Below are 23,624 nucleotides of genomic sequence, written 5' to 3' on the forward strand. Positions count from 1 at the left end.
CATTGCGTATGTGTGTTATACGTGCGTGTGACAGTGTTGGTCAATGCGCGCGCAAATTGCCAAAACGCTTGCACGCCAACAGGCAAATGGCAATGTCGCCCACAACAACAGCTGAGCTGGCGCCTAGCTGCACACAGAGAAAGAGCGAGAGTAAAAAGAGAGAAAAACAGAGAGAACACGTCTGTCATGGCGAGCGAGAGAGCACGCGCATAGTACGCAGGCTAGTTAAAGTGAAAGTATTTTTGTGTTTATTAGTTAAAGGCCACCCAATCACCACCCGCTCATAGACCATTAGCAAAGGTCGCCAATTTCACTGATAATAATATCAAAATTGGTGTTGGCAACGCTCTTCTTCGCATTGAGCATGCGTCTGACTGAGATAGCAATAAATGTTACTTGCTCTATTCAACCTTTTTTGGGGACCGGAAGTGACTGTTGGTAAGTGGCATTTCCTGAAGCAAACAATTGTTAGCCTCTAATAAAATGCAATTCAAGTCAAGAAGTTGTCAAAAGTTCAAATTTCACTTGCATCTCAAAGTCTTTTGCATTTTTGCTCTTAGAATATTATTTGTGCTTGACTAAAAACTTAACGGAACATTTACAAAAGCTTCTGATCACTTTACAAGTCTTACAAGCTGTGTTGAGTGGAGGTCGAATACTCCACGTTAGGTTAAAATTATTAACTTTGTTTTAAAAGATAAGATTTGATTTGATAGATGCGAAAACAAGGCATGCACCAAAAGATAATTTCTTTATTAAACAATTAAGAAAGCTCTAGATGGGGTGTTCGACTAGGAGATACCCGGATCCCAGTCCTATCTGCGTATTTTAATATTTTGTAGCGAGTATTAAAAAAAAAAAACAAAAAAAGATTCGAACCAACATTGCCAAACGAAGATATATATGCGATATATAATTAAATAACTGCATTTTGATCTTTTTTTATCGATAACAATAAAACTGGAATATTTGATTATTATACATGGACCTACAAATCAATATTTCAAGTCTCTAGCTCTCATAGTTGGTGAGAGCGGCGCGTTCACACATAAGGACAAATGGACAGACAGAAGGACAGATAGACAATCGACTCAACTTGTCCTGAGCAAGAATATCTGTACTTTATGGTGTCTGCCACGCCTCCCTCTGCCTTTTACATACATTTGCACAAAACCATTATACCCCGATTTCAGGGTATAAAAAACTGATCGCAGCCTAACCTAACCTAACTAAAACTATAAATATGAGCTTACATCAGAGTAGATAGTCTGAATATCAAATCATCGAACATTTGATGGTTCTGGCTGTGAATGATATAACTCCACAGATTAAAGCTTAGCACTTGAACATTGCAAATATGAAACATTTTTTAATGTTCTTAATGTCAGTTACTCGTCTTCAATTGCGCCAGCCTCCAATTAAATCTGATTCAATACAAGTTATTTTACCAAATTTTTTTTATATATTTTATAAAATGAATATTAATCAAATTATGTTTTTACATTAATAGGGTTTCTGATGGCAAAACCTTCTGCATTTCTATATAGCTTAGCTTCCAGTTACGGAAAATGTAGATCAGTTGCTTGTCCATAATTAAATCTAAATGCCGTCGCTCCAAACGTGACGAAACCTGGATTTTATGTTATAGAAAAACAACAGAGTCTTATCTGTGCATTTCCATTGTAGAATCAAAAAATATTTATAGTCGCAGCTTCATTTTCAAGTCGCATTGCACGTCGAATTCGAAGCCCGCAACTGAAATTGAATGCCGTAAACCGAATCTAATGCTGTGGCTATAAAAGCCAAACTACAAGCCACAAATGAGCACCAGTCAGCAAATAGTTGGGAACATGTTCAATCAACGTACACTGAGCACTATCGTTTATACACTGCTGGCTGTTGGCCTGGCTCTAACGCTGCCCTTTGACGAGCCCCGCTACAACCAACTGGGGTAAGTGCACAGTTTTGAAGGCGATTACGAAATATTATACGAAAATGGTTATTTGATTTGATCAATGATTGTTAGACACTCCCACCTAAAATTCAAATTATTTTGGAAGTCAAACTCTTCTTATATCATAGAGTATATTGCAGTTACTGTAAATCAATAGATACGAAGTCATCCTGCAGTTCCTGAATTATATAATCGGAAGTATCTATTTGTTAGATATTCCCATTTATACTCCATCTAGTGCGTTAGTTTATCTGTTGAAAATTAGTTTAAAAATCTAGTAGGGTCAATGCCTTTGTATAAGATATTAAAAATGTTGAGCTGCATTTCTCTATATTAGCAAACATATTTTTAGCCAAGTGTAATCATCTTCAACTATCTCCGACTATCCTCAAGATATGTAGGGCGTCTAATGGTTCAATACTCTTCGAGTACTCTAACGTAATTTGTAAATATTTAAGCCATCCAACCTATCATTCTAGCTACAAACCCGATCAGTTGGCTAACTCAACCAGCTACAATAACAGCTTAGTAGTTACCACTGATCGACTAGGGGAGATGGACACCATGCCCAACACCACGCCCACTTCACAATTTGAGTATGCGCTGCTTGGCCAGGATCCGACAGATCAGCATTGGTATCGCGTAAGGCTAACACCGCTGGACAACAAATCAGGTTATCGCGCGCAGTTTTCAACGCGAAAATCTCCGCCTTACAGTGCACAGCAGGCACACAAGCACGATAAGACGATCACAGAATTGCTGAATTTCCTAGAGAAATCTGAGGAGCATAATCTGCTGAAGGCCTACGGACAGCTGCTGGCCAGCGAGGAGTACAACGATCAGGAGGGCAAGATTAAACAGAATGTGGATAAAATTGAAATTCAAATGGATAATGATGTGGACTTAAAAGGCCATTTGAAGACCGATCCGAACCATCCTCTCATTTTGGTGGGTGAATTGGATGGACCCACGATCACTAATAACCAAAGCGGTACTGAATCGAATACAGTGAAAAATTTTGTATACTTCATAAAAGGCTTAAAGTGAAAGGCCAATAGTTTTTTGTAATGAAGCCCTAAGAGCAGGATCTGGAATAAATTGTTATATAGTAATTAAAAGGATTGACAGGTATATGTTATATACCATAGATCTGGTATTAGAAATGACTTGTAGTAATTTTAAGATCATTATAAATTAAAGAACATTTTGAAATTTGAAAGTTTGTAATCTTCAAGTAAAATATTTTTCATTAAGTTAGTAAAAGTTTCAATATATATATATGGAGTCTGCCACGCCTCCTGTTGCCTTTAACATACACTTTAACAGAACCATTATAATTTGATTTTCCATTTGGAATGGTATAAAAATATGCCTTATCTTGGCTTAGTGTACATTTTTAGATTTATCCAAATGGTATATATTAGATCTCTCCATATATATTCTAAATGTTCTTTACCATATTTTAGATATATTCTATTTAATATTGCTCTAGCAAAGCAATGGGCCTTTACCCTATGCAAGCTATATTCAACACATGCATTTCTCTTCTACTCTGATTCTATACAACCCACCTCTACTTATATTCGAACTCTTATACGAAATTATATTTCAAGTAGCTCAGCAAATGCAATGGCAAGCGAAAAATCAAACTCCGCTGCACCGATAAGTGTGTATGTGAGCACGTGTGTGAAAGTGTGTAACTGTGTGCGGCACACTTTTGTGGATACTGCTGCTCCAATTGCAAAGTGTTAATAGAAGACTTTGACCCACATGCAAACTCTGAAGTATAAGAAATGTTGGTAAGCCTGTACTGCACAAAATGTCAGGTTAACATTGATTTTTACTTACGACCCTTGCTGCTTCTGCAATTGTAGTTGTGCAAAGGGTTAATATTTAATACGCTGATCAGTGTGGTAACTTCAGTGCTGCGGCAAGAAGCCCCTCAAGGGCGGCCAAGCTCGATCGCAGAGTAACGTCAGCCTCAATCCTCCATCAAAGCTTGCTCGATACATTTTCCTGTACAAGTCTGTAAGCTTTTCCACCTCCTCGAACGGTTCATATTTTTTGAGCCAGACAGTTCGCAATGGCATCTTCGTAGTCTCTCCGATTGTCCGCTCTCAGCGGCTCCCAATCGGATACCGACAGATGCCAAGTTGATTCGATAGTTCATAAAATTTCCATTATCAAATCCATTTTGACCTTCATAACCGACATGCAAACTTCTATTATAATACTATATATACAACAATTTCGTGGATATCAATTCGTTGCCGATTTGTTGTATAGAAGCTATATGATATAATAATTCAATCTCGATAACAATTTTCATAACAGTAACATGAGCTGCGTAGGTACCAATCAAACCTTAGCTAAATTCCAAAAGCCTCATCAAACCCATTTCATTAGTTTGAATCAGACAGATTCCACTTTCTTGTAATCTATCATAGATCAATTCTCATAAAGTCAATCGTCTTGGCCTTTGTCAAAGATATATATTATATATATATATATTAAAAGCCGATTGCCATAGGAAAGGAACACACATAGATATACGTAATGAAGTTAATAGACGTATAGAGCACAACGCACATTAGAAAGTTTTTCTATTTCCAGATTGAACAGAGCCTAAGCTCAAGAACAGTTTCCTGTTTCAAGTTCCTCTCCACCTCTATATAAAGGTAAACAGTAATAATACGATTTATTAGTAAGGCACAGAGGTAATATAAACTACTTAAACATTTTGTAATACTTAAATAGCGGAAATAGAAAACAAATGAATATAAAAAAATGCACGCAAATACACATTTAATAAAAAGTCGAATAGTTTTTTTCTCTTTGACAAGGAAAAAGCTGAATCAGCGCAGCGCGTTTTAAAACTTACTCAATGCTTGGCTTAGCATTTCTGTTGGCCCCAGCCGTGGGCTGCTATATAAACCCATTTGCTTGCTACACTCAATATCGCAGTTCACCATTGCCAAAGTGCAGCTCACAATCCAAAACTCGTATTAACTCTAAACATGAAATTCTTTGTGTTCGCGGCTATTGCCTGCCTTTTGGCCACATCCGTCGCCGCCGCCGATAAGGAAGAGAAGATGGTGGGCTCCGTGTATGGTGGCGGCTATGGCCAGCCAGCTGCTCCACCCGCTCCCCAGGCATATGCCGGACCAGCTGCTCCGGCTGCACCAGCCTATGCTGCACCCGCTGCTCCAGCCTACTCGGCGCCCGTCTCCATTCCCGCACCGCCGTGCCCCAAGAACTATCTGTTCAGCTGCCAGCCCAACTTGGCCCCAGTACCATGCAGTGCTCCCGCTAATAGCTATGGATCAGCTGGTGCTTACTCCCAATACGCACCTATCTACGCTCCACGCCCTCTACGTTGGTAATGCAATAAAGCCCTAGACAATACGTCTGTTTCACCAATTACGAAAGCAAAACAATAAATCACGATTCCATAACTGAAAATGACAATATTTTATTTACTTTGCGCAAAGGTTTTCCAGTGAGGCCTTAATTAAAAACTATATATTATACTATATATATATAAATATATATATATATATATATATATATATATTATATATTATATATTATATTATATATTATATATTATATATTATATATTATATATTATATATTATATATTATATATTATATATTATATATTACATTATATATTAAATCAACTTGGATGCACCTTCGATATTCCTATACATTTCTACAATTTGGGGTCGTCTTTTGTTGCCAATTTTAGCTATACAAAATATGTATAAACATTTGTAAACAATTGTTAGTGTCAAGCACCAAAACAAAACATAATATAGCTGTATCAGATTAGGTTGACAAACAGGAGTCGAGTTGCGTAATATAAATTGTATATATTTATTCATTTATAAATTCCCTAGAGACAGCTAAAATGTTGAAACACAATTAACAGTTTAATTTAATATAATTTCTTTTAATTAAAATGTATATGTATATAAAAAACATTAACAAACTTTATGCTTAAGTATTACATAACTTTAATAGCTGCATAACAGCAGAAGCACATGGTATCATATATCATTAATAAATATCTCAGTGATTACTTTTTGGTAAGCTAAGTATAGGAAATGAAATAAAAATGGGAAATAAGTGATAAGTGATAAACAATAAATTCAAAAGGTATATATATATCGTTTTTAAAATATGTTACAATCTTTACAACGAAATATAATATATATTTTCAACCACATTCAAACTGTTAACTAAATTAAATGATGACAATGACAATATGAAATGAGGTAGTGAAAACGTGAAAGGTATATGTGCACTATAAAAATGTATTATTGCTGAAATAATTAGAACTGAAAATCAACTAAACGTCGACAATTTTTCTTGAAAATTGCAGAAAAATTGCTGTTAGCTCTTACACTCAGTAGTCGGCGCCTTCGTCCTGGACATCATCGTAGAAACGCGAAGCCTGCAGCTGTTTACGTATTGCGCCCACTTGAGTCAGGATTTTAGGTGACGATGTGGACAAAGTAAATTTCTGCACGACAGGCACCTAATTAGAATTAAAAATGGTTAGATTCTATATGGATTTTCTATGAAATAATACACACCTCCCAGCGTTTCTTGAGATTATCCATTTTTTGGTGCTGACGATTTTCGTCCAGCGTTATGCCCGACTCCTTGCGCGTCATTTTAGGCATTTCACGTAGTAGAGGCATCGATAGATTTTGCGTGGGCGTCTCGTGTAGAACGATATCGCGGCGTCCCAATGATTGTGGTGTTGTTTGTGTGCCACGATGACGGGATTCACTTTTGCTCCGCAGGTCCAACTGCTGCTGTTGCTTGACTGCCAAGTCTCCATAGTTTTTCAGATAACGCGACAACCGCTGATCCGTTTGACGTCTAACACGCTTCATGGCTTGCTCATCGGCGCTGTCAAGCTCGAAACTGTTGCTCGCACTGCCCGAGGCGGCAGGCAACTCTCGTTGATCCAGCTGCAATGGCTTCACGGGCGTGGCCTTATAGTCCTCATGAAACACCGAATTGGGAGATATATTAAAAGAGTACGGCGGTGGTGTGGTATTCACTAGATTTGAGCAGGTATTATCTGCTGCCGGCGGACAATTCACTTCCAGCACGCGAAACGCATCATCCGTTGGCGGCTCACGGTCCAGCTGTTCATTGATATGTGTGCGCTCAGCATCGCGACCGCTGGCAATCTCTTCCAAGCAAAAGGAGCACAGGTTGCGGCGACAATTCATGCAGACATTACGCTCTCGCTGGCAGGCGCGGCAAACATCGCTCTTCACCAAGCACTGCCCACACATAGCATACAGGCGTTCACACTTCAAGCAGACAAGCGCAAAGCTATTCTGGCAGCTGTGATCGACTGCAGCAGCTGGGTCTATGTTGGCCTCGTCACTCGTAGCTGTTTGCGCTTCGCTGCTTGACGACTTCAATTTCAAAGCCAATTTACGCTGGCAACGCAGACAACAGCTCTCATAACTCTTCAGCGGCTCATCGCAGAGCGGGCAAATCTTCTCGCACAAATGGAAGCATTCCCGTTCTATTTTTGCCATTTGAGGCAATTCAAAATCGAGTTCCACGCCAGGCGGCAACGGCTGACCGCGTCGGTATTCGTGACGCGCCGAATTGCTAAAGTATTTGTAAACCTTGTTGGTTTTACTGTTGTTATTATTGCTGTTGTTGTTGTCGTTGTTGTTGTTGTGGTTCATGCTGCCTTTGACATCCTTTGAATTATTCAGCTCCTTGGCATGCAACAGCTGCGCATCCTCCTCCAGTTTAGCTAGCAGCTTTTCGCGCATCAAACGATTCTGTTCCATCTCAATGCGTGCCTGTTGAAGCGATTTATCAGTTTTATTAATATAAAATAAGAAGCACAGTTGGTATGAAAAATATATAAATTCAAATCAAGGCCCAAGCAAAAATAATCTTTAAGTCTTAATGGAATCGATTGGAATTTAAGTAATGTAATGGAATAGAACTTGGAGTGTTTTGAAATTTATAATTTGAAACTAAATGCATTAATAAACAATATATTTTAAAAAATTTGAGGCGACTGGAATGGATGATGAAATAACTTAACACAAGACAATGCGATTGCAGGGGACGTACCAGGAGTATGAAACTAATTTAAGTAGTATTAGAAATGAAAAACACAGTAATCTACAAAGAAACGGGAGTAAATAAGAAGTATTAAGCTGTGCCTAAAAAACGAAGCCAATTTCCATTTTTATCGACATTATGGAAAGGGGATGAGTTATGAAAGAAATATAGGAATGAAAAATATGCATTTCATATCATTAGTCCCTAGCTTCTGTGGCTGACGAGATCTGACGGACGGACAAACGGGCATACGTTGATCCATATACATATATACTTTATGGGGTCTGTCATGCCTCCTTCTGAGTCTTACATACATTTTTATAAAATCAATAAATCCTGACATTTTTAATAGGTCAGGGTATACAAATAATAAAAGATTTCAAATTGTAAATGTGGAAAAGAAAAAATATATATATAATATATATAACCCAATATGAATATATGAATGAATGGTTCAAAGAAAGATAGTCAATATAAAGAAATCAATATTAGTTTTACAATTGTGATGTGCTGCCAAATGAGGGCTTTGAACTCACCTTTTCAGCACGCTGCTTTTCTTTTTCGAGCTTTTCCTCCAGGTGCATTGTTTTAAGTTGTGCCTCTAGACGCCTACGCAGAAGAAGAATAGACAAGCAAAAGCTGTTGCATTTAGCCAAACAAAATAGTTAACATCATTTCATTTACCTAGTCAGCGCCTCCTCCTGTCGACGCTCCTTTTCTCGTAGTATTTCGATGGAGCGACGCTTTTCTTCAATTTGCTGCATCAAGTCCCGTTGATAGTCCTTTTTGCGTGCCGTTTCCAGCTCAGCACTGCGCATATTGCGCTCGTTGATGCCATCGCCGGAGACAATATTGGAGAGCTCAACATGACCAAGATCATGGAGCAGTTGCTGTCGTGTCGTTGCCGTGCGTATTTTAGGCGGCACATAATTGGGATTATTATTTACAATTAATTCTAGGTCAGTCTTATCCGTTCGGCTATGGTTTGTGCTTGTGCTGGATTGACTGGAGCGCGCCGTTGTCTGCAGCTGCTCTCCGGTCGGCACTGAACTTTGTGTGGTTGGCTTCAGCTGTCTTCGCTGTTTAACCAGTGGCGGATGCAGCATCTAAAAATAACATAAATCAATTACACGGCCTGGGATATAATTTCACACTGATTACCATAGCGGATGACGTGATATGGTTTATAGTTTATGGTGCATAGCACTTACCTGGTGCTTAAGCAGGTTCTGCTGATTCTCGCGCTGTCGCTCACGCAAATAATTTTGACGTTTCTGATTTTCATTGTTGAAGCCTGGAAAATAGGAATAAAATGTGTCCGTAACCCATTGCTCCATATCATCCTGTGCAAAAGAAAGAGAGAACACGCTCAGTTTGTATTTAGATTATATAAATTATTTGTTTTTGGCGACACCACTAACCACCAGCAGAAAACTCGTGTACATTTTTACGCTACGGTGGTGCGTAGGCACTCTAATGAGAGGGACTGGAGCTGGAGTCTCTGGCTGCCAATTATTGCCCAGTCGTTGTTTCTTTGCTTTTTGGGGCAGCCTATTGCCTGTGACGGGAGCTGCTCCAGCGAGGGCAGCAAATTCCCTACTGCCAGCACCTTATGGCACATAATTTTTATGCCGGCGACGCTGACATCGACGTCGACGACGAACATCGCGTGCAGCGTTGGCATAAGATTTTCTTTTTTGTTATAGAAAACAAGTAAGTTTTCAGCAATATAAATTGGTGGACTTTCAAAATATCCTAATCTTTATTCAGACGAATCAGACTGAAAGTGTGAACAGCCTTGCTTCGCTTCATTTTGCAGAGCTAAGCGAGGAAAAATTGAAAACTAGTTTCAAGCGCAGACTTAACGATATAAAAGAAAATTAAGCAATTGAAAAATTCTGAAAATTTGAAGCTACTTCTGAGAAATAACCATGCCCTTGTTCTAGTAAATGGAAAACCCATCGGCAAGTTGATGGAACAGGGTATTGCAATACAAAGAGCATTATGAATAGGGGCGTCGCAGGAGCAACAACAATAGCTGCGTCATCAGCCCAAGCCAAAGGCATTGCCCCTTGGACGTTTATCAACAAGGTTCAGCTGTTCCAGCCGTTCCACAATATGGACTAGGTGCTTGCATTCAAGCCGACTTCAGCTTGATGTTCACTTTAATTAAAGTTCGTTTTAACAATTTCATCACTTGACAGCGACAACTTGTGCCAGTTGATTAAATACCTTAGCTCTTAGCATAATTAAAGGCTAATTTGAAGTAAGTATTACGATTCTAGCTGCGAGGGATTGGTCTATTAGTCTAGCATTCCGTCAACACTAGTCAAATAATTAGCATTCTCTAGCACTTTGTTATTCAGGTCAAGGAAACTTTCAACGAAAATAGGCCTGTGCGTATATACTGTAAAAATATGAAGAATCGCTCAAGAATTGCTCTGTGAGTAGGTGGAAGTGTGCAAATAAATAGTTCGTGCGTCTCGTCTTTGGGTTGGGCATGAACATTTTTATTCAATGTTCTATATTAAGGTGCGTTGATCTAAAATACCTAGACACAGTGGAGCTAGAAACGTAATAGCCGAGCTCAAATTAAAGTAAGTTTACCCCTAAGCAAGTTATTTACTATTATTTGCCAAGCGGAATTCCAAATATCTAGAGGTAAATTAATTTTTTGGTGAGACGGAAAACCGATTCATCTGCTTAGCTGTCATATCTTCAGAAATATAATAGGCAAAGACTAGCTTTCTATAGCAAATGTAAAACAAGATTATTATTTTTATCATTCGATATAATCCGTATTTTCGTATGGATATATCTGATTTCATACTTTTTTTGCGATATTTGACAAAAAAAAAAGAAGATATTTGAAAATGTTTTTGAGATTTATAAACTGTTTGCAATTCTTTGTCAGCAGAAAGTTAAGGATTCGCTTAAATTTAGCTGGACATTACGCGTTATTTAGCCATTGTGTGGGCGTTATCAAACTTTTACTACGTTCATTCATTAGGGGCACGACTTTGCGTGTCCCGTTCGAATTAGGTTAACTAAGTGGGTAAACTCGTTTTTTGTGTGAGCGCGAAAAGTGTGAAAGCTAAGGAAAATGCGTGCAAAACTACGCAGCGTGTCCTGGACTCTGTGGGCCATTTATGCTGAGGGCTGCAGACACCATAAGTTCAAGGGCATTTCATGAAATTTGAAGCATGTGAAACTCAAAAATACAAATAAAAATTCAAATGTGCTGTTATTGGTAGTGAAAAGCTTTTAGTGTCACGTTTTTCGATTTAGGTTCATTAGGTGCAGCCAGCGATAAGGCAAAAATCTAAATCGACTAGACGTTAATCATGTACAGTCGTAAAAAGGTCACACAAAAACACAGACACAGTGAAACACACACACACACAATACTGACCAATTAATTAGAGGACTTTCATATAACTGACCTTGTTCAGGTCGAGTTCCTTTTTCCTTTTTCACCTTTCTATGGTTTTAATGACTTAAGTGGCAATGGCCTGTGCCTGAGACTGAGAAGGGGTCTATAAAAGTATCGATGAGCTTTTAGCTCACCTCATCATTGACATAAAAAATGTCATTAGCTATTGCCAAAGAAATGCTTTCGATGAAATGACCAGCCTCTAAACACCCCACAGTGCCTAAGTGCCCGCGGCAAGTCCCGCACCACATCAAACAAAATATGGCACAATGCACTTTGTGGACGGAAATTGCATGACCAAACGCTTTCAGTTTTCATGCACTGACCCCACAAAAATATGCACACAAAGAGTTGCTAAAAATGCAAGCATTTTGGCTTACAAAATAACCATAAAGCCGGCTAAACATACTTTTTCAAATATTTGTGTATGAAATGGAGAGCATAAATACTATATACGCTAATAAGGATCGAATATCTTTGATAGCACTAATCATAAAAAATGCATATATCAGAGTGTATATATATATATTTATATATATATATATATATATATATATATATAAATATATATATATATATGTATATATATATATGTATATATATATATGTCCGACACTAAATGAAGCTATTTATTTTTATTTTCGTTAAGAACTTAATACTTCTACAATTCAATATGCTCAATATATTTCATAATTTGCGTAGGGTATTCATTGCTAGATGTTAACTATTTTTTAAAACGCAGCAATTTTGCCAGTCATGTGGCCTTTTTTGCTTGCATTTTATTCCCAACTCTCTCTCTCTCTCTCTCTCTATGTCTCTCCTTTCTCTTTAAAGCTCTTTGTCTTTCTCTCTCGCTCGCTCTTATCCATCAGTTACCGGCTATTTGCATACATTGCTTGAACTACGTACATTTTCATTTTAGCTTTCGTAGCTTTAATTGAATCATTTTCATTTCACTTTTTAATTAAAGACAATTTGTCCGTATGCCACGCCTGCTGCTCACCTATGAGGTTTGTGTGTATGGCTGATTGTTGTTTTAATTAGACGAGTTTTATTTGTTCGACAACTTTTCAAGTTCAGGCCACAAATAAAATGGCAACAAACGCAACAAACGAGCTCCAAATTACAACTGAGCAGCGTAAACGAAATTCATCAGTCGAACGGGCGCTAGCACTCAGCCAAAATGCCAACTGGAGCACGAAGAACAGCCACAACAACAAAACAACACAACAATAGAAAACAAGAATAGTAATAGTGTAAAGGGCATTAAAGATTCATGTGGCCGAACACATGAAGGACATGACGCTTCAAAGTTAAAAAACAATTGTTTAATAATTAAAATTATGACTGTGTTAAGACAAAATAACAAAGCAGAAAAAACCATTAGCCTCGTTAGGCATAGAACATGTTGCTATACTCGTAGGGCACATGCGTTGCAATTATTAAAGACATGCATGCTGAAAAGCGAAACCGATGCATGAAAAATTCAAAATTTGAAAAGTGAATTGTGAAAAAGTGAAAAATGAAAACTACCCACGGTTCTATTCAAATTAATATTCAGAACAGGTTAAGCTGAGAGCGCCTCATTCATGCCCTTGTTAAACAGCTAGAAAATTCATTACAAATTCATTTAGATTTCTAATTGGGGAATGTCTATAATTATAAACTAATGCTGGTTATTTTTTTGTTGCTTTAGATCTAAGCATGAACATGGTGCTATGATGATCAAGAATATAACCCATTATTCCAAACATGACACATTCCTCTTATATTGTATTTAATATTTTAAAACAGGCCAAACGAATGAAACACCCGCATTTCAAAAAAATATCTAATTTAATTAAGTAAAACGCACTCACAACTCGATAAAAGCTCAGCTCGAAACACTTTGACAAGCCTCTGACAACTAAAATCAAATTTTGTGGCAGCTGCTCTCTGTGCAATCGCAACGGCTCAACGAGCCGTAAAGACGTTCGCATAGTTATGGATAATCTTATGACCGCTACGTTTTGGGCGTTTCGCCAATCGAGCGTGAACAACTCAAATTGGTAAGCAGCAGTAACTAGAAGCCGCCCCTCCCTTATCCGTGCCGAATCACTTACGCCGGTTGCTCGCTTCCCAATTGGCACACGATTCTCGCTTTGTGGTCGCTCGCTTTCCAAATCACGATACGTCGCATTTGGTAATTTATATTGTCGCGCGCTGCCAATAAGCAATTCTCGTTGATTTACAAATTCCTTGGCCGATTTTGGGAGTGTGATGTCAGTTGGGTTCCTCTGCTGCTGCTGCTGCTGCTGCTGCTGTTCCTGCTCCTTCTCCTGCTCTAGCTCTGGAAAGCTATCCTCTACGCTCAACTCTAGCTGCAGTTCGGAGTTTTTGTTGGGCGTTGCTAAGGCTGAGTTCGAGGCCTTTGCAAGTTCATTGCACTCACTGCTGCTTGTGTTTGCCATGCGCTGACATTGCATGGGTTTATAGCTTTCCATTTGCATTAATAGGGCGGCAGGACAAACGGCTTGAGAATTTTGTGTACTATTCTCAAAAGTGCTGCTAGCTGCAGCAAGACGTTTTCGATCGAATTCTAACTGCTTGCGCTCTAGCGCTAGAAATTCCTGTAGATCCATATTGTCATACATATATATATGTAGCTAAATTAAACATTTTATAAGCAAGGCTTTAGTTTTTATTTGTTTTTTTTTTTTTTTATGTTTAATGTCATTATTCAACAGTTGCCTGTTGTGATGTTTTATATGTCATGATGACTAGTTATATATTTACTTTATTCAATTTTAATTTCTGTATAATATTTGTAAGTATTTTCCAGCCACTTAACAAGCCACACTAAACAACTCTGAATGCAGCACAAAAACTGTATACTGATTAGCATAGTTTGCACACATAAATTTACAATTTTGTCATCAATTTAAGGAGGTGCACGAAATAAACAATACATAGAGCACATTTTAGACTCGATTAATTTGCAAATTCACACTCTTATATCTTAATTTCGAAATTGTTGAATATACTGCGCGCCTGACTCTAATGACAATTTACAGACAGGGCTGGAGACTGAACGTTGCTGTCGGACATAGTGTTGAAAAGCGGCAATATAGCAAATTTGTGTTACAACTGTGTTGGCTTACTGTTTTCGATATTCGAACTTAAAAACTTAAATTAAAGCAGGCTACTGGTTACATGTCAATTAGTTTGGTTTATTATCTTTTTATAGTGTAAGCATTTACTTTACATGTCTTTACATGTAGATACCAGTCTCACAGATTTTTAGGTAAGTGTAACAAAAATTAAAAAAAAAAAACTTTCTATCTATATTGAACAGCTGGTCAGATATGTCTGAAAAGAATGGACAGACAAAATCGCTCGAAGCTAAATTACCCTGGTACTATAATGTATACAACACCATCAAGGATACGCCCATCAATTTGACGCTTTTACTCGTCTCGGCCTTCGTTTTCTATAAAGTTGTAAATATATCGCGTCAACGTCGCAATTTGAATCGTGTTCGCAATTTCTTTGGCTACGGGAAAGACAACGAGAAATCACAGTTACCGCCGCTACAACGTGACTTTACCGTAAAAGAGCTACTCGAATATAATGGCACTCGTGAAGATGGACGTATACTAGTGGCAGTCAATTATAATATATACGATGTATCGTGTGCTAAGCAAGTTTATGGGCAAACTGGAGCATATCCACAATGGGCAGGATCTGATATATCACGTAATTTGATCAACTTTACAGCGGAACGAAATGAGAATCAGGAATTTGATTATATGAGCGACCTAACTGCAAAGCAAAGGAGTAATTTAATGGAGTGGGATCAACAGTATAGTGAAAAGTATCCGCTTGTTGGCCATTTGGTGTCTGATGATGAAGACGAAAATGAAGAACATACCGTAGTTGTTGAAAATGATGAGGGCGACAAGGAAGAAATTGAAAAACGGTTAGGCACAATATAAAATGTAACTGATACTACGAAAATTTGTTGTTACTAGCCTCGATAAAATACAAAAAATTTAATTCAATCACAGAAGTGCTTAAATTGGCGCCCTGCGTTGCTCAACATTGCTAATGCAGCCCTGCAATCTGACAGCTGAACAACACTAGGCGTCAGCTGTGCGGCTGTGACAGCGCCTGTCAAAAAACGCGTCCACTTCCGTTTCTTTTCACTTTTGACCAGCAAGATGAAGTACGTAAAAATTATATTAATTTTGAAAATATACGTACATCACTGTGCAACCACAATTGTTTCGTGTTTGATGTGACAATTGAATGTGTGCATTGGTGTTATTCTATAATATTTACTCAGACTATGTTCAAACAAAACGTTTTAATTGCAGAATCGGTTTGTGTGCATTCAGTGGGTATAAAATTTACCCCGGCCATGGCAAGACCATGGTCAAAATCGATGGCAAGGTAGTGTAAACAATCAATACAGTTAATTGTAAATTAAATTAATTAAACCCTACTTTTTTAGACCTTCACCTTTCTGGATAAGAAGTGTGAGCGCTCTTACCTGATGAAGCGTAATCCCCGTAAAGTCACTTGGACTGTGCTGTACCGTCGCAAGCACCGTAAGGGTATTGAGGAAGAGGCCTCTAAGAAGCGTACTCGCCGCACACAAAAATTCCAGCGCGCCATCGTTGGCGCCTCGCTTGCTGAGATTATGGCTAAACGTAACATGAAGCCCGAGGTGCGCAAGGCTCAACGGGATCAGGCTATCAAGGTAGCCAAGGAGCAAAAGCGTGCCGCTAAGGCAGCCAAGAAGGCCGCTGCACCAGCACCCGCAAAGAAGTCGGCGCCCAAGCAAAAGGCCACCAAGGTGACACAAAAGTCGGCACCTCGCGTCGGTGGCAAGCGGTAAACAACTACAAAAGTAATAATTGTTGGAAGTCAACGCGGGTTTTACATCAAAAATGATTTAAGAAAAAAAACTTAGTGAAACGCTAATTAAAAAACAAAAGCTACAAATACACATTTGTAGCGGCAAAAAAAAAACCGGCAACGCGTATTCTTTGATATTACCGTCGAATTAAGAGTCAAACAAAACTACAAAAAAAAACAAAGGAAACATTAACCAATTGGATGTAAGGTTTTTGTAAACGACAACGTCGTTGAAGTGGCAAACTGCATTTTTTTGTAGGAAACATTTACCCACTCTTATGCTCTTACAAATGTATGAAAAGGCATATTCAACTTTCAACTCAGGCACCTATTCGATAGTCGCTTCCCCACGTACTTTAGACGAATGTCATTAAAACAATTTGAGAAAGCCTTTTTACCTATTTCGAAATCAGTCGGATAGATCCGCAACACAATTTGCATAGAAAGTGTCGGTATAAAAATTCGGTCTTTTATTCTGACTTCAACCCAAGTATAAAAAAGTAGGCAAAAATATTAATATTTATTTTGTTTAAAACATTTTTATTAAAACGGCCATTATATCTTCCATACATGTTATGTTTTGAAAGAGGTGCAGGCCTAGAGATATCATTTTACTCCACATAAGTTGACATTTACACATATATGTAGAGCCTCAATGTGCAGCCCACTGCTCTTCTAATTGTCCATTCTTTCATCTTAACTGCCATTTGCTGACGTCTTCACTTATGTTAATGTTCATTTAAATAAACTCCGAGGTGTACTTCTTGAGCCCTATAAAATTGGTAAGTCGTCTAATGGCATCCGTCTGAACCTTTACATATGTGTAGTTGGGATCGTAAAGGATTGTAACAGGCTTCTCCTGGAAGTCATCATCGTAGGAGCTCTCCAAATGTACCGTCGGCAACTCTAGCTCAACGAGCTGAACGCAACCCAAATCGAAGAGTAGCTCCAGCAGCAACATTATGTCCACGGGCAAGAGGTGGGGAAACCGAAGGAACAAGTTGTGCACAATGCAGCCGTTCCGTGTGATACATTCGCTCAATAGAGCGCCCAGCCAACGATCAAGGACACGTCGGTTTAACGAAGCATTCACTCGTATCCAGGGTTGAGGCCGCATGGCAATGACATCCCTTGTAGCTTCAAGATCCGCCTTAATTTCGGTCTTTACCTTCGTCTCAGCTTTTTTCACACGTTTCGAGCGACGTGCGCATTGCAGTAGTGCTTCGTCACTGTCCGTGTCCTCGCCGCTGCTTTGCTGCTGCTCCGGATCCAGTTTGAGCTTTTTGTTGCTACTTGGTTGCAAATCAGATCTCTGATCCGCTAGCTGCCTCTTCTGTCCGACCACCTCAGGCAACGTTGCTGGCGAGGCAGACACAACATTCTGGACACGCTCCCGTTCCAGCCGCTTGATGTGGAACGTGTGCACCACCCAATTTCGCATGTGCACCCTATGCACGTACATATAGCTGGCAACACCCACGCGCTTTATTAGATCATGAGCCTCCAGCTGTTGAAGCGCTTCAAGCAGAAATTTACCTAAGGGGAAACTGCGACGTAGTGATACACCCTCAACGCCTAGTGGATGTTGCTGTATGTGCTCGAGTATGTCCTTCACATGTTGAATGGCTTTCGAATCATAGTTGAGATCTTGAAGCGTCGGTAGCAGCGTTGCAAAGCTGTTGTCCGTATAACGCCAAAAGGAGGCTCTGTAAGCAAAAAAAATATTGAGACTTTTGGGATGAAAAGCAGAGAACGGAACGTATCATAGCGCCATTGGATATATAACAAAGTTAAGTACTGCGATATAAGGGGCACAACAGAAAATCGTTTGAGTCTGGGACAAAGATCAGAGAGAGAATCACTTACTTTGCCACTTTGTCGAGCACCGCTTTGCGCAGTTCATCTTCTCTAGCTTGCAGCTGCGGATGCTCAAGTTGCTGTATGTGGATTGTGGGTAAATGTACTACAAAGACATCTTGTGCACGCGCACGCTCCTCCTTGTTTAGAGATGGTTCATAATCTTGCGGACGATCTCCTGTCTCCTCCTTGCCAGCCTCATAGCTGAGCAGTGCACTGCAAAGCGAATGCCAATCCGTTTTTTTGTTTAGCGTGGAATCAGCCAAACGTTTGCCCAGATCCTTGAGTTCCTGCGGCTGCTGCTGCTGACGCCAATACGACTCCAATTGTTCCACGAGTATTAAGAGATTTCCCGTGGAAACGGTTAAAGTGGTGCTACTAGATATGGAGCTATCTAGCTGCAACTGCAGCGCCACTTGGGGCAGTGCATCGGCCACCAGTTGACGCAATATGGCACGATGCTCGTGGATGATGCGCTCTACTGCATTGAGATAATTTCCACTATGCATTATGCAGCTAAAGGGGCATTCCCCGTGTTCCAGTCGCGCACAACTAATGTTCACGGACTGCCCCAGTGCGTCCAGAGCGCAAAAGAAATGCATGGAACGCATGGGCAACTTGTTAAGCTGATTGTAGATGCTATTTTTAAGACGATACGTAAGATTTGCCGGATGGAAGCGAACGCGAGAAGCCGGACGACCACTGCAAACACTCTCCAGCCGCTTAGAGTACTCCGTCTGCGGTGCATTGTCAAATATGCTGCTATAATGATCCAGAATGCGATCCGAAGACGACTCTGCCGTCTTAGTCGGCATACTAGTTGTATCTACATTGAGTATATTCACGGGCAGCTGCAGATTTAAGCTCAACCAATTATTTGCCACCCATTCGCCAAGAAGCAGCAGCTGCGCGAAATTCGGGGATGGTAAATCCAAGCTGGTCAAGCCGAGAGATTCATGAAAACGTCGTTCGAATGCGTAGTAGGCATCGTACAGCAAGTACCCATACTTCTGGCACACTAATTTATACTTGTACTTGGAGCTAAGCAGATGTCCAGGGCCAGAGATTTGACGATTCACATGTTGGATATTGCGACGCTTGAGAGCCACCAAAAGTGAATCTGCGCGCGCTTTATTGAATGCCGCATTCAACACATCCTCAGAGAAGTGTTTGTAAATTTCAAAGGCTTGCAGATTGAACAGTGTCTTATCCTTTGCACTGCACAAGATACTATGCTGTACACCGGAGACAACAGTTATTTGAAGTTCAGTCTCTGTAGTAGGATTCGCATAGAGTAGCGAGTCCTGTTCACCATTTGGCGCTACACACTCCCTAAAGCGACTGCGGTAATCCTCAAGATTATCGGGCAGCAGAAACTGACGATAGACGAAGTCCTTCAAATAATACGAGAGCATTAGATAGTAGACAACGCAATGGGATGCACGCAATACCTACCTCATTAATAATCATGCGATGCAGCCGCTCGAGTATGATCACAAAATGAATAAGCAGCGCTTCGACTTGATCACTGCGCACAGGGTACTCGAGCTTGAGCTGCGATAAAAAGCGTTCATTGTAGATGACATTAAATTCTGGCTGGGTTTGCATCATATAGATCCAATTGCGAACGTCTGGCTGGTCGCGTTTCATTCGAATGAGGAACTGCAGTCGTCGCACACAGGCCTGTGTTGTCTTATTATTTATATTTAGATATCTACGTATCACATCCCGGCAAATAATGCCCACATTGTAGAGCGCCAGTGCAGGCAACGGCGCATCAATAAACAAATAGATAGCTCGTCCCATTTTTAATATTCGATCCTCGGCAGCGCTCCATGTGACACGCAAGGTACGCATATTACGCAATGCATCACGATCGATGTCGTCGCGTGGTCCGTTCTTGCGCTTGCGCGTATCCGTGGAGTTCGCACCGCGTGTTTTACTAAGTCGTGGTACTGGCTTCAATCGAATCAAGCTAAGGCGCTTGCGCAGGGGAATTGATGCAGCTTTCCGGGCGTTCGTCGCAGTTGATCGCGGGGCTGGCACCGAGTTACGCTTCACCCACGACCAATGACGAAACTGATGCGCAAAGAGCGAAGAGCAAAGACCCGCTGCACCCTGTTGATCACCTGGTACGCTGCCGTCATCTAGCTGCGCAGCCTCGTCAAAAGCAGCCAAGCGCACAAAACTGAGAGGTTGCGGACGTTTCTCCTTTCTGCTAACCACTTTGCGCTCCTTGTGCTTCAGGAACCCCAGCTTTGTGTAGATACACACATGCTGAAGCTTGGCCCAATAGTCGGCAATCTGTTCGCGACTGGTGAACTCATATGTGAGTCGTTCGTAATTGAGTTCCGGATTAATCCGTCTGTAGTTGTGACCACTGCTCGTGGTGGTGTCCAGCAGGCAGGTATGCCTATTGAAATACACCCAACGTTGCAACGCATCGCGTCCCAGCTGCCGTTCACTGACCTGTAATAGGCCCATATTATTTAGCAGACGAAGCATGCCCAGGTATCGTTGCTGCAGACTTATTCGCGGTATCAAATTCTGCAGTTGCAGCTGCGCCAGGAGATAATGCTGTCGCACTGGATGCTGGAGCTGTGGGCGCAGCTTGTCTGCTACTTCTCGCTCGATGCGAAAGATGCGAAGCATTAACGAAAGTGGCATGCGCTCTAGAGCATCCATAAAGTAGAGCCAACCAGTTGGCTTATCGTAGCTGGGTAAAGGTGGTATAAACGTGCGCCAGCTAATCTCCTGCGTGTAGGGCAACACTTCCGACTCCGTGGCCTGCCACTCCTCCAGATATTCACGTGCCATCAACGACGGTTCGGTGTGCTGCCACTGCCGCAACAACTCCTCATTCATTTGCAGCGGCTGTTGATCGCGCTGCTGTTCGCAAGCCAAATAGTAGAGGAATTCGTGTAAGGTGCTGGCCACCAAGAGTTTAGGCGCTGATGGTTTTGATTTATCTTTGCGCTGAGAGTCAATTCGAAGTTTTTTTCGTTCCATCTGCTCGCGTCGCCCTTTGCCCAACATCAATTGAGCTGGACGTGATTGTCGCTCCTCGGTTATCAAATGGAAATTGTTCTTCAAACGCAAAACCTCGCGCTCAAGTTGTTCGTGCTGCAGATCGATCTTGGGATGTGTGACCAAGCGATAAAGACGCATACGTTCCTCGTACTTCAGCGTCACTTCGTAGACATTCAAAATGCGTGCATGTTGCATTCGCTCGAGCAGTCTAAACATCGATTTTCGACATATTTTTTCACGTGCGCCTACATTCTTCTCCGCCTCCATGATGGATCGAGCTAAGTCAATGGAGTGTATAATACAGGTCTTATCAATTTGTCGCACGATTAACATTTTGCGTGCCACATGCTGTGGTGTCTCCTTATCGGTGCCTTTAAACGCTTTCCTCGAGAAGTCCATAGCACGTACATTGGTTTTGATATTGGGCAGATCATTGATCACAATGTCCACGTTCAGAGGTACATTCTGAAAGAAGATTACAAATAATTTATAATTAGCAAAGTGGATAGTGCCCGCACAGTCACAGAGTCCTACAAGTGCTACTGCATTTATAGCTTATCATTACCAGCTCATCCTGGCATTGTAGCTGCAGCACTGACTTCTCCAGCTGCTCTTCCTTTTCCCTGAAAATAGCCTCCGCTTCAGTCCCGACTGCCACAAAGCGAGCAATGCGAGATTTGCCCACAGTTTCTGTATAGCTCTTGATTCTTTTCTTGCGCATCAAAAATTTGATAATACTTCGTGCAATTTGAAAATTGACAGCCACGTAGTGACACAGCTCTAAGGTACTCATGCCCCTCGTACCGAAGTGCTTGATGGCGCGCAAACTTTCCAACTCAATGGGCATATTTACATAGGCATGTCGCTGACTTAGCAACTCATCGGGCGCCTTATCCTCACGCTCTTCAGTGAGATCTTGCTGATTGAGATCATCGAACTCCATATTGGGATTACGAAGACGCACAACCGACATTTTTCGACCTTTTGGGTGCGGCTTGGAGCTACTGCTGCTGCTCGCTGGACATGGCGGTTGAACGAGCGCCGTCTCAAAGATCTTACGAAAGTTGTGCGAGATGAGCAGCTTTTTAAGCCTCGAACTGGATAAGTCTGGCATACGTTCCAATATTTCGCAACTAGGTATATACTGAAATGGGCTCGCTTTGATCTCTGCATAGAACTTTTCCATGATGCGTTGAGTGTGATTCTTGTAAATCCGAAAGAAACGAGGCAACATGACCAAAGTGGAAGTCAAGCTACGTCCATTATGACGCTCCGCATAGATCTGACCGACAACAAACTGCTGCTTCAACAACCAGTTTCTGCATAAGCGAAATTTTTGTAGATTAAAATGCATTTAAGCTGCATTGTCTAGCAAACTTACCTCAAATAGAATATCAAACTGGGGTCAGTGAAGTAATTTGTCAAGGACCAAGGACCACGTGTGGTTTCTCCATTATGTCGAGAACGTCCCACACTCTCGAGGAATACATAATGCTGCACGGTTAACTCACGGGGCAGTAACATGTTTGCTGGCTTCAACGCCTTTGTGCGCAGCTCCTGGCTAGCCACTATGACCAGCTTTTGCTGATACTGTTGTGTGGCTTCTGCAGCGGACAGTGCTTCCAATTCATCCACATTTATGCGGTGGCGCGTCTTGTAATCCATGCAGTTGCCGCGTATAGGGCCATCCTGTACGGGCGCAAAGGGCAAACGCAAAAAGGGACTGCTTTCTGGTACTACAGGCATTTCGCATTCCACATCCTGATCATTAAAGCGCTTATATACCGGCATCAAAGGCCTTGCTTCGGGTAATATGAAGAAGTTAACTTCCTCAGTCGACCGTAATAATAACTGCCATATCTGTTGATGCAACTTATCTGGCAAGGGATTGCCAGCATACAGTCTTATAGACAGCAGCGACCACAGATCTATTAACAAATTTTTTATTTTGATATTTATAAATTTCAACAGCACATTTACTGCTTGCACGTACTGAACATGCAGCAGCACGTAAAATTTTTACTCACATGGTAATGTGGTGCCTTCCAAGCCTTCCAGCGCGATTTCATCAAAAACAGCATCTATCCAGGAGCCACCTGCATATGTTGCAAACATTTTGAGAATTTATAGATGTCAATATTGTTTATTTAATTTTCATGTTATTCACTACACAATTGTTTAGCATCGTCACATTAAACAGCTGTTTTTATTAGAGCTGTATCATTCCGTTCGGAACCAGATCAATTGGTACGCTCTTATAAATGAACTGCTGCACGCGATTTGATGTTTCTTTTTTTAAAATTAATAATGATTAATAATAACACTTTACTCTAA

General features: G+C 40.6%; 6 protein-coding genes across 9 annotated transcripts; 4 read left to right on the forward strand and 2 right to left on the reverse strand.

Annotated features, from left to right (window-relative positions):
- The first annotated feature begins 2,438 nt into the window (after positions 1-2,438).
- LOC111594748 lies at positions 2,439-3,034 on the forward strand. The gene has a single exon (XM_023308196.2). The coding sequence runs from the start codon at positions 2,510-2,512 to the stop codon at positions 2,999-3,001; it is 492 nt and encodes a 163-aa protein (XP_023163964.2). The 5' UTR covers positions 2,439-2,509; the 3' UTR covers positions 3,002-3,034.
- Positions 3,035-4,897: 1,863 nt separating this feature from the next.
- Positions 4,898-5,416, forward strand: LOC111594737 (vitelline membrane protein Vm34Ca). The gene has a single exon (XM_023308174.2). The coding sequence runs from the start codon at positions 4,972-4,974 to the stop codon at positions 5,335-5,337; it is 366 nt and encodes a 121-aa protein (XP_023163942.1). The 5' UTR covers positions 4,898-4,971; the 3' UTR covers positions 5,338-5,416.
- Positions 5,417-6,229: 813 nt separating this feature from the next.
- On the reverse strand, positions 6,230-14,567 carry LOC111594711. 3 transcript variants are annotated; one of them, XM_023308135.2, is made up of 7 exons: positions 14,280-14,567; positions 13,607-14,149; positions 9,283-9,414; positions 8,756-9,177; positions 8,608-8,680; positions 6,556-7,800; positions 6,233-6,497 (listed from the first exon to the last, which is right to left on the reverse strand). In XM_023308135.2, exons 2-7 carry the CDS (start codon positions 14,135-14,137, stop codon positions 6,366-6,368), a joined length of 2,535 nt encoding a protein of 844 aa, XP_023163903.2. In that variant the 5' UTR covers positions 14,138-14,149; positions 14,280-14,567; the 3' UTR covers positions 6,233-6,365. The 3 variants fall into 3 exon arrangements, with proteins under 3 accessions (XP_023163904.2, XP_023163903.2, XP_030079114.1); XM_023308136.2 differs by lacking the exons at positions 13,607-14,149; positions 14,280-14,567 and adding an exon at positions 13,364-13,598 and having other exon boundaries at positions 6,230-6,497; XM_030223254.1 differs by lacking the exon at positions 14,280-14,567 and having other exon boundaries at positions 13,607-14,212.
- A 126-nt stretch (positions 14,568-14,693) lies between these two features.
- Positions 14,694-15,516, forward strand: LOC111594713 (membrane-associated progesterone receptor component 1). 2 transcript variants are annotated; one of them, XM_023308139.2, is made up of 2 exons: positions 14,694-14,787; positions 14,839-15,516. In XM_023308139.2, exon 2 carries the CDS (start codon positions 14,849-14,851, stop codon positions 15,476-15,478), a length of 630 nt encoding a protein of 209 aa, XP_023163907.1. In that variant the 5' UTR covers positions 14,694-14,787; positions 14,839-14,848; the 3' UTR covers positions 15,479-15,516. The 2 variants fall into 2 exon arrangements, with proteins under 2 accessions (XP_023163907.1, XP_023163908.1); XM_023308140.2 differs by having other exon boundaries at positions 14,705-14,787; positions 14,847-15,516.
- Positions 15,517-15,617: 101 nt separating this feature from the next.
- LOC111594714 (60S ribosomal protein L24) lies at positions 15,618-16,581 on the forward strand. The gene is made up of 3 exons (XM_023308141.2): positions 15,618-15,708; positions 15,860-15,935; positions 15,997-16,581. The coding sequence occupies exons 1-3, from the start codon at positions 15,704-15,706 to the stop codon at positions 16,381-16,383; spliced, it is 468 nt and encodes a 155-aa protein (XP_023163909.1). The 5' UTR covers positions 15,618-15,703; the 3' UTR covers positions 16,384-16,581.
- A 93-nt stretch (positions 16,582-16,674) lies between these two features.
- LOC111594710 (general transcription factor 3C polypeptide 1) lies at positions 16,675-23,553 on the reverse strand. The gene is made up of 6 exons (XM_023308134.2): positions 23,318-23,553; positions 22,672-23,218; positions 21,856-22,609; positions 19,716-21,755; positions 18,270-19,654; positions 16,675-18,109 (listed from the first exon to the last, which is right to left on the reverse strand). Exons 1-6 carry the CDS (start codon positions 23,403-23,405, stop codon positions 17,143-17,145), a joined length of 5,781 nt encoding a protein of 1,926 aa, XP_023163902.2. The 5' UTR covers positions 23,406-23,553; the 3' UTR covers positions 16,675-17,142.
- Between the last annotated feature and the right edge of the window lie 71 nt (positions 23,554-23,624).

Source organism: Drosophila hydei, unplaced genomic scaffold (genome assembly GCF_003285905.1).
Source record: "Drosophila hydei strain 15085-1641.00,03,60 unplaced genomic scaffold, DhydRS2 tig00000149-arrow-pilon, whole genome shotgun sequence".
NCBI lineage: Eukaryota > Metazoa > Arthropoda > Insecta > Diptera > Drosophilidae > Drosophila > Drosophila hydei.

What these genes read in the sequence shown, in the direction of transcription:
- LOC111594748 (XM_023308196.2), top strand. Translation starts at nt 2,510, where the DNA reads ATGGACACCATGCCCAACACCACGCCCACTTCACAATTTGAGTATGCG.
- LOC111594737 (XM_023308174.2), top strand. Translation starts at nt 4,972, where the DNA reads ATGAAATTCTTTGTGTTCGCGGCTATTGCCTGCCTTTTGGCCACATCC.
- LOC111594711 (XM_023308135.2), bottom strand. Translation starts at nt 14,137, where the DNA reads ATGTATGACAATATGGATCTACAGGAATTTCTAGCGCTAGAGCGCAAG. An exon ending in TTGGGAAGCGAGCAACCGGC is followed by an intron (nt 9,415 to 13,606) that starts GTAAGTGATTCG and finishes TCTTTTGCACAG; the next exon opens with GATGATATGGAGCAATGGGT. An exon ending in CAGGAGGAGGCGCTGACTAG is followed by an intron (nt 8,681 to 8,755) that starts GTAAATGAAATG and finishes TCTTCTGCGTAG; the next exon opens with GCGTCTAGAGGCACAACTTA.
- LOC111594713 (XM_023308139.2), top strand. Translation starts at nt 14,849, where the DNA reads ATGTCTGAAAAGAATGGACAGACAAAATCGCTCGAAGCTAAATTACCC.
- LOC111594714 (XM_023308141.2), top strand. An exon ending in TGGTCAAAATCGATGGCAAG is followed by an intron (nt 15,936 to 15,996) that starts GTAGTGTAAACA and finishes CTACTTTTTTAG; the next exon opens with ACCTTCACCTTTCTGGATAA.
- LOC111594710 (XM_023308134.2), bottom strand. Translation starts at nt 23,405, where the DNA reads ATGTTTGCAACATATGCAGGTGGCTCCTGGATAGATGCTGTTTTTGAT. An exon ending in TACAATGCCAGGATGAGCTG is followed by an intron (nt 21,756 to 21,855) that starts GTAATGATAAGC and finishes ATCTTCTTTCAG; the next exon opens with AATGTACCTCTGAACGTGGA. An exon ending in ATCGCATGATTATTAATGAG is followed by an intron (nt 19,655 to 19,715) that starts GTAGGTATTGCG and finishes TATTATTTGAAG; the next exon opens with GACTTCGTCTATCGTCAGTT.